General features: G+C 43.0%; 1 protein-coding gene across 1 annotated transcript in view; it reads right to left on the minus strand.

Moving 5' to 3' along the window:
* The window catches only part of LOC122266588 (DE-cadherin-like), a gene marked incomplete at its 5' end in the record, with an annotated part of 95,034 nt that overhangs the window by 42,864 nt on the left and 42,170 nt on the right, over positions 1 to 10,000 (minus strand). The window contains 5 exons of the mRNA XM_086549930.1: positions 1 to 114; positions 1,984 to 2,156; positions 3,608 to 3,757; positions 6,907 to 7,029; positions 7,742 to 7,903. The exon at positions 1 to 114 is cut by the window's left edge and continues 79 nt beyond it. Coding sequence (XP_086406056.1) covers positions 1 to 114; positions 1,984 to 2,156; positions 3,608 to 3,757; positions 6,907 to 7,029; positions 7,742 to 7,903 — 722 coding nt within the window. The remainder of the gene's footprint in view (positions 115 to 1,983; positions 2,157 to 3,607; positions 3,758 to 6,906; positions 7,030 to 7,741; positions 7,904 to 10,000) is intronic.

The raw sequence follows: 10,000 nt of genomic DNA on the forward strand, positions 1-10,000 counted from the left end.
AAGCGCATTCCGGACACGCCCTGGCTGTCGCGGGTGAGGAAGGGCAGCTTGTACACCTTCTGCTCTTCGCGGTCGAGCGTCATCGTCGGTCGCAGGATGTACTGGGACTCGGATCTTGTAGGAATGAAAAGGAGAAAAATGGGATGACTTTTTTTTTTCCTTTTTTTTATTTTTTAGGAAAGATTTTTTTTTTATAGTAATGTTTTTGAGGAAAATGATTTTTTTTTCTTTTTTATTTTTTATTTTTTTATTTTTTTTTTTATTTTTTTTTTTTTTTAGATAGTAATGTTTTTGAGGATTTTTTTTTCTAATTGCAGGTAGTGAAATTAGTGGTTATTTTGTGAAGTTGGAAGTTGCAGCTGTTGTTGTTCTGAAAAAAAATGAAAATGTGAAGAAAAAGAAGAAAATCCGATTCCTTTGTTTATATATATATATATATATATATATATATATATATATATATATATATATATATATATATATATATATGTTTGTATGTATATGTGTGTGTGTGTGTGTGTGTTTCTCAGAAAAGAAAATTTGATATTTAAAGACAGATAAAGAAATTGGAAATTGTAAGTTTTTACTTATTATCAAAACTGAGCTTACAAGAACAAAAACAACTTTTTTAGGAAGAACCATAAAATATAAAAATGAAGATAAAAGCAGGTCAATATTTTAGAAAATCACATTTCTCTTTTGTTAAATTGGTACATGGGAGATAAAAGAAAAATGAATTATTGAGAGATTGATGTAAAATTGGGATTGAAAATGAAAAAAAGGGGGGCTTTTTTCCAATTATTAGTGCTTGTTCACTTGTTTTGAAGAAGATTGGATGCATAATATTTATATATATTATATATATATATATATATATATATATATATATATTCATATATATATAAATATATATCTATCAATATATATATATACTCTCAACACACACACAAAAAACACTCCCACCCAACCTCCACACTTCCCATATTACACACAAAAACACACCACACAACACACACAAACCACACACACACACACACACAACACAACCATCAAAAAAATCCACCCACCCCCCCCACCAAAACATGAACACAGAGGTTCTTAGTTGACAAATGTAGAAGATAAGGTTGAAATGAGATCTGAATATCTAAACACGCAAGAGATGTATTGACGCGTTTCGGAACGGAGGTCTTTCTCAAAAAAATAAATGGATATATAATAATATATTATATATACTATATATAACTATATATATAATATATATATTAATATAGATAGATATATATACTTATTGGAATTATATACATATATATTAAACTTATACTTATGAATATGAACATATCATTATAATATTATATAATATATATATATATATATATATATATATATATATATATACTTATGAATGAATATATATATATTTATATATATATACTTATATATATATACGCGTATAACACTCATAGACCCTATATATATCACATTATATATATATATTACTTATATATTGTTATATGTGTCACGTGTGTCCACACATGTGTGTGTCGTCGTGCGGCCGCGTGCGTTGTGTGTGATGTGTGTGTGTGTGTGTGATGTGTGTGTGTGTGTGTGTGTGTGTTTGTTAGTGTGTGTGTTACGTGTGGTGTTGTATGTGTGTGTGTGTATGTGTGTGTGTGTGTGTGTGTGTTGTGTCTGTGTGATGTGTGTTGTATGTAGTGTGTGTTGTTTGTATGTGTGTGTGTGTGTGTGGTGTAATATATTATATCATATATATATATATATATATATATATATATATATATATATTTGATATATATATAAAATTATATATATATATATATACTTATATATGAATATATATATATATATATATATATATATATATATATATATATATGGGGGGGGGGGCATATCCGCAACATCCATGCACGTTCACACCTACACACAAACCACACGAAACGAAAACCTCAACCAGTCACAACCAACCCTTCAACTCCTGTGAGGTTGAACTTCTCCCTGACGGCTGGCGGTGTCGAATCCACAAAATCCATCTCACACGGACATCCATTCTCCGGCGCATCCAAGTCATCCAGTTGGATAAGGATCGCATCCACTTCGGAGGGCGATTTGTTCTCGGGAATCACGGCCGTGTTGGGTTTCTGAAAAGGGGGGGTGGGGGGTGAAGGAGGGAGGGGAGAGGCAGGGAGGGAGGGAGATAAGGGGGGTTGGGGAGGGGGTGAGGGAGGGAGATAAGGGTGGGTGGGGAGGGGGTGGGGAGGGTGGAGGTAGATAAGGGGGGAGATAAGGGTGGGTGGGGAGGGGGTGAAGGAGGGAGGGAGATAAGGGTGGGGGGTGAGGGGGTGAGGGAGAGAAGGGGGGTAGGGGGGTGAGGGAGGGAGGGGGGAGGGAGATAAGAGGGGGTGGGGAGGGGTGAGGGAGATAAGGGTGGGTGGGGAGGGAGGGAGGTGGGAGGGAGATAAGGGAGGGTGGGGAGGGGGTGAGGGAGGGAGGGGGAGGGAGATAAGGGGGGTGGGGAGGGGGTGAGGGAGGGAGATAAGGGGGGTGGGGAGGGAGGGAGATAAGGGGGGGTGAGGAGGGGGTGAGGGAGGGAGGGAGATAAGGGGGGTGGGGAGGGAGGGGGTGAAGGAGGGGGTGAGGGAGGTGGGGGAGGGAGAGATAAGAGATAAGGAGAGAGATATGAGGTATATGCTGGTATGTGGGGTATATGTTGTTATATGTGTGGGAGAGGTTGATGTAGATGGGTCAGAAGGAGAGATAGATATATGTGGAAGAGATATGTGGAGATATGTGTGGAATAGATATATGTAAGAGATACCTCAGATGGAGAGAGGGATATATGTGGAAGAGTTATGTGGAGACACAATGTGATATATGTGGAAGAGTTATGTGGAGACACAATGTGATATATGTGGAAGAGTTATGTGGAGACACAATGTGATATATGTGGAAGAGTTATGTGGAGACACAATGTGATATATGTGGAAGAGTTATGTGGAGACACAATGTCATATATGTGGAAGAGATATATGTAAGAGAGATATGCATGTGGAATAGGTATGTGGAGATACATGCGGAAGAGAGACACGTAGAGATATGTGAATAAAGAATAAGATGTTTAGAAATGTATCTGGAAGAAAGAAATGAAAGGAGAGGAAAAATGGCTCATGTACGAATGTGTATGTATCTATGTGTGTGAGCGTGTATGTGCGTATGCGTGTCTTTGTGTATATGTGCATGTGTGTATACGTGTATGTGCAAGCATACAAAAAACACAGCATATATAAATATTCATCTACACATGTATAACGACTCTATCTATCTATTTATCTATCTATCTATCTATCTATCTATCTAAATATCCATCTATCTATCTATCTATCTATCTATCTATCTATCTAAATATCCATCTATCTATCTATCTATCTATCTATCTACCTATCTATCTATCTATCTATCTATCTATCTATCTATCTATCTATCTATCTATCTATCTATCTATCTATCTATCTATCTATCTATCTATCTATCTAAATATCCATCTACGTATGTATCATCACCATCTTCACAACACATCATCATCATCACTCACGGGCGTGCGGATATGCGGATGGTTGTCATTGAGGTCAAAGATGGTCAGTTGGACCGTAGCAGGGTTGGCATCGTGACCTCGGCCGCCCTCGTCGTTGGCACGCGGGTAGAAGGTCATCGTGCCACGGGTCGCAGCCTCACGGTCGAGGCACTGGGAGGGAAGGGTATGGTGAGCGTGATAGTGACAGTTAATACTGATACAGCGGGAAGGTGGGTGGGGGGGTGGGTGGGGGTGGAGGGGGAGGGGGGGTTAAAGAGAGTTGTGACAGCTGATGATAGTGATGATATTGTGAAGGTGATTGTGATATTGTGAAAGTGATTGTGATATTGTGAAAGTGATTGTGATATTGTGAAAGTGATTGTGATATTGTGAAAGTGATTGTGATATTGTGAAAGTGATTGTGATATTGTGAAAGTGATTGTGACATTGTGAAAGTGATTGTGATATTGTGAAAGTGATTGTGATTTTGTGAAAGTGATTGTGATATTGTGAAAGTGATTGTGATATTGTGAAAGTGATTGTGATATTGTGAAAGTGATTGTGATATTGTGAAAGTGATTGTGATATTGTGAAAGTGATTGTGATATTGTGAAAGTGATTGTGATATTGTGAAAGTGATTGTGATATTGTGAAAGTGATTGTGATATTGTGAAAGTGATTGTGATAATTGTGATATTGTGAAAGTGATTGTGATAATTGTGAAAGTGATTATGATATTGTGAAAGTGATTGTGATATTGTGAAAGTGATTGTGATATTGTGAAAGTGATTGTGATATTGTGAAAGTGATTGTGATATTGTGAAAGTGATTGTGATAATTGTGAAAGTGATTATGATATTGTGAAAGTGATTGTGAGATTGTGAAAGTGATTGTGAGATTGTGAAAGTGATTGTGAGATTGTGAAAGTGATTGTGAGATTGTGAAAGTGATTGTGAGATTGTGAAAGTGATTGTGAGATTGTGAAAGTGATTGTGAGATTGTGAAAGTGATTGTGAGATTGTGAAAGTGATTGTGAGATTGTGAAAGTGATTGTGAGATTGTGAAAGTGATTGTGAGATTGTGAAAGTGATTGTGAGATTGTGAAAGTGATTGTGAGATTGTGAAAGTGATTGTGAGATTGTGAAAGTGATTGTGAGATTGTGAAAGTGATTGTGAGATTGTGAAAGTGATTGTGAGATTGTGAAAGTGATTGTGAGATTGTGAAAGTGATTGTGAGATTGTGAAAGTGATTGTGAGATTGTGAAAGTGATTGTGATATTGGGAAAGTGATTGTGATATTGGGAAAGTGATTGTGATAATTGGGAAAGTGATTGTGAGATTGTGAAAGTGATTGTGAGATTGTGAAAGTGATTGTGAGATTGTGAAAGTGATTGTGAGATTGTGAAAGTGATTGTGAGATTTTGTTGAAAGTGATTGTGAGATTGTGGAAAGTGATTGTGATAGGTATTGTGAAAGTGAATGTGAGTGTGAGATTGTGAAAGTGATTGTGAGATTGTGAAAGTGATTGTGAGCTTGTGAAAGTGATTGTGTTGAGATTGTTTGAAAGTGATTGTGAGATTATGATGTTTGAAAGTGATTGTGAGCTTTGTGAAAGTGATTGTGAGATTGTGAAAGTGATGATTGTGAGATTGTGAAAGTGATTGTGAGATTGTGGAAAGTGGATTGTGAGATATGTGAAAGTGATTGTGAGATTGTGGAAATGTTGATTGTGAGATTTGTGAGTGATTGTGAGGATTGTGGAAAGTGTGATTGTGAGATTTGTGAAAGTGATTGTGACGCTTTGTGAAAAGTTGATTGTGAGATTGTGAAATGTGTTTGTGAGATTGTGAAAGTGTTTGTGAGATTGTGAAGTGAATTGTTGAGATTGTGAAAGTGATTGTGAGATTGTGAAAGTGATTGTGAGATTGTGAAAGTGATTGTGAGATTGTGGAAAGTGATGTGAGATATTGTTGAAAGTTGGATTGTGAGATTGTGGAAAGTGATTGTGAGATTGTGAAGAGTTGTGAAAGTGATTGTGAGATTTTGTGAAAGTGATTGTGAGATTGTGAAAGTGATTGGGATATTGGGAAAGTGATTGTGATATTGGGAAAGTGATTGTGATATTGTGAACAGTGATTGTGATATTGTGGGAACAGAAGGGAAAGTGTTGTGATATTGTGAAAGTGATTATGATATTGTGAAAGTGATTGAGATATTGTGAAAGTGATTGTGATATTGTGAAAGTGATTGTGATATTGTGAAAGTGATTGTGATATTGTGAAAGTGATTGTGATATTGTGAAGGTGATTGTGATATTGTGAAAGTGATTGTGATATTGTGAAAGTGACACAAGAAGGGTTAAAGAGAGTTATGATAGATGGTGATAGTGACACTATAGGGTGAGGGATAGTGAAAGTGACTGTGAGAGGTGATAGTGACACAGTGATAATGACATTTGAAAGTGACAATATAAGATTTAAAAAGAATTTTGAAGACTAATGCTGGCACTATGAATATAGGAGAACAGTGATAGGGATAGTGACACAGAAAGACCGAAATTGTTATAGCGAAAGTTAAGGAAAAATGGTGGAGCTATAAAGAGAGTGATAGATAACTTTTAAAGAGAAAGAGAAGTTATATATGGCAAAAAGTTTTTGATATCTGTGTGTATAGGCTTGTTTATGTTTGGGTTTATGTGTTTTTTTTCTGTTTAGGAAGATACCAAGATAGATAGACTGATATATATATATATATATATATATATATATATATATATATATATATATATATATATATATATATATATATATATATATATATATATATATATATATATATTTATATATATATATATATATATATATATATATATATATATAGAGAGAGAGAGAGAGAGAGAGAGAGAGAGAGAGAGAGAGAGAGAGAGAGACATAGAAACAAAGACATAGTAACAAAGAGAGAAAGAGAAAGAGAAAGAGAAAGAGAAAGAGACAGAGAGAGAGAGAGAGACAGAGAAAGAAAGAGAGAGAGAGAGACACATAGACAGAGCCAAACAATCAAACAGACAGAATAAACATACACATATCTCTCTGAACATTAACCTGATTACACACAGCAACCAACCAACCATTCAACCATTCAACCTTCCAACCAAACCAACCAACCAACCAACTCACACCACCAAAATCCCCCTAACAAAAAAAAAAAAAAAAAAAAAAAAAAAAAAAAAAAAAACGAAAAAAACGAAAAACACTCAAACGAAAAAAAAAACGAAAAAACGAAAAAAAACTCAAACTCAAACTCAACCCTTTTCAACTTACGCCTTTGAGAGAGAGTTCACCCGACGTGTTCCCGATGGTAAAGTTGGTGAGCTCGAGAGACGACAGGTAATATAAGATGTTCTGGTCCTCCGATATGGGCCAATCAGGGTCAACGGCCGAGACCTGGAGAGAGAGAGAGAGAGAGAGGGAGAGAGAGAGAGAGAGAGAGAGAGAGAGAGAGAGAGAGAGAGAGAGAGAGAGAGAGAGAGGGAGATGGAGAGAGAGATGGAGAGAGAGAGAGAGAGAGAGAGAGAGAGAGAGAGCTAGGGAGAGAGAGAGAGAGAGAGAGAGAGAGAGGGAGAGAGAGAGAAGAGAGAGTGTTGAGAGAGAGAGAGAGAGAGAGAGAGAGAGAGAGAGAGAGAGAGAGAGACAGAGAGATGGAGTCAGAGGGGGGAAGGGGGGGAGGGGAAGGGAGAGGGATGTAAAGAGGGTTTAAGGAGAGAGAGAGATTAGAAGTAAAAGTAGAAGTGAAGAGAGATGAATCATGCGTGAGGATTTAGACGTGGGAAATAGAAGGTTGAAGAGGCAGGGAAGTGATAATATATCAATATAATGTACACACACAAATATATAAATATATATACATATATATATATATATATTTATATATATATATATATATATATCTATATATCTATATATCTATATATATATATATATATATATATATATATATATATATATATATATATATATATATATATATATACATACATACATATATACACACATATATACATACATATATGGATGCATATATGTATCAAAATACCCATACCTACATAAATTCACACATACCCACGCACACTCACAAACGAAGGTGCGCGTCCCTCACCTTCCCGAAAGTGACGTCGCAGTCGGTGTTCTCGGTGACGGTGAAGGTGTAGTTGGCTCGCTCGAAAACCGGCTGGAGGTCGTTCACGTTCGTCACGGCGATCGTGATCTCGGTCTCCGCCGGGGCGTTCGCGCCGTCGTTCACGCGCACGCGCATCGTGAACTGGGGGCGGGAGAGGGGCGGGGGTGAGTGGGGGGGTCATGGACGTGTCTTCCAACTGAGGGGCGGGAGAGGGGCGGAGGTGAGTGGGGGAGTCATGGACGTGTCTTCCAACTGAGGGGCGGGAGAGGGGCGGAGGTGAGTGGGGGAGTCATGGACGTGTCTTCCAACTGAGGGGCGGGGGAGGGGCGGGGGGGAGTGGGGGAGTCATGGACGTGTCTTCCAACTGGGGGGCGGGAGAGGGGCGGGGGTGAGTGGGGGAGTCATGGACGTGTCTTCCAACTGAGGGGCGGGAGAGGGGCGGAGGTGAGTGGGGGAGTCATGGACGTGTCTTCCAACTGAGGGGCGGGAGAGGGGCGGGGGTGAGTGGGGGAGTCATGGACGTGTCTTCCAACTGAGGGGCGGGAGAGGGGCGGAGGTGAGTGGGGGAGTCATGGACGTGTCTTCCAACTGAGGGGGGCGGGAGGGGCGGAGACATGGACGGGGGTCCATGGAGTGTTTGAGGGGCGGCGGGGGGGTGAGTGGGGGAGTCATGGACGTGTCTTCCAACTGAGGGGCGGGAGAGGGGCGGAGGTGAGTGGGGGAGTCATGGACGTGTCTTCCAACTGAGGGGCGGGAGAGGGGCGGAGGTGAGTGGGGGAGTCATGGACGTGTCTTCCAACTGAGGGGCGGGAGAGGGGCGGAGGTGAGTGGGGGAGTCATGGACGTGTCTTCCAACTGAGGGGCGGGAGAGGGGCGGAGGGGAGTGGGGGAGTCATGGACGTGTCTTCCAACAGAGGGGCGGGAGGGGGGCGGTGGTGTGCGTGGGAGTCATGGACGTGTCTTCCAACTGAGGGGCGGGAGAGGGGCGGAGGTGAGTGGGGGGGACGGGTCTTCCAACTGAGGGGCGGAGGTGAGTGGGGGAGTCATGGACGTGTCTTCCAACTGAGGGGCGGGGGGGGGGGGGGGGGAGGGGAGGGGGTGAGTCATGGACGTGTCTTCCAACTGAGGGGCGGGAGAGGGGCGGAGGTGAGTGGGGGAGTCATGGACGTGTCTTCCAACTGAGGGGCGGGAGAGGGGCGGAGGTGAGTGGGGGAGTCATGGACGTGTCTTCCAACTGAGGGGCGGGAGAGGGGCGGAGGTGAGTGGGGGGTCATGGACGTGTCTTCGACTGAGGGGCGGAGGTGAGTGGGGGAGTCATGGACGTGTCTTCCAACTGAGGGGCGGGAGAGGGGCGGGGGTGAGTGGGGGAGTCATGGACGTGTCTTCCAACTGAGGGGCGGAGGTGAGTGGGGGAGTCATGGACGTGTCTTCCAACTGAGGGGCGGGAGAGGGGCGGAGGTGAGGGGGGGAGTCATGGACGTGTCTTCCAACTGAGGGGCGGGAGAGGGGCGGAGGTGAGGGGGGGAGTCATGGACGTGTCTTCCAACTGAGGGGCGGGAGAGGGGCGGAGGTGAGTGGGGGGGTCATGGAAGTGCCTTCCAACTGAGGGGCGGGAGAGGGGCGGAGGTGAGTGGGGGAGTCATGGACGTGTCTTCCAACTGAGGGGCGGGAGAGGGGCGGAGGTGAGTGGGGGGTCATGGACGTGTCTTCCAACTGAGGGACGGGAGAGGGGCGGAGGTGAGTGGGGGAGTCATGGACGTGTCTTCCAACTGAGGGGCGGAGGTGAGTGGGGGAGTCATGGACGTGTCTTCCAACTGAGGGACGGGAGAGGGGCGGAGGTGAGGGGGGGAGTCATGGACGTGTCTTCCAACTGAGGGGCGGAGGAGAGGGGGGGGGGGATGGACGGGTCATCAAACTGAGGGGCGGGAGAGGGGCGTGTGAGTGGGTGAGTCATGGACGTGTCTTCCAACTGAGGGGCGGAGGTGAGTGGGGGAGTCATGGACGTGTCTTCCAACTGAGGGGCGGGAGAGGGGCGGAGGTGAGGGGGGAGTCATGGACGTGTCTTTCCAACTGAGGGGCGGGAGAGGGGCGGAGGTGAGTGGGGGAGTCATGGACGTGTCTTCGACTGAACGGTGAGGGGCGGAGGTGAGTGGGGGGGGTCATGGACGTGTCTTCCAACTGAGGGGCGGGAGAGGGGCGGGGGTGAGTGGGGGAGTCATGGACGTGTCTTCCAACTGA

The sequence above is a fragment of the Penaeus japonicus genome, unplaced genomic scaffold, assembly GCF_977035675.1.
Source record: "Penaeus japonicus unplaced genomic scaffold, GWHDUDI00000001_assembly GWHDUDI00000022, whole genome shotgun sequence".
Lineage (NCBI taxonomy): Eukaryota > Metazoa > Arthropoda > Malacostraca > Decapoda > Penaeidae > Penaeus > Penaeus japonicus.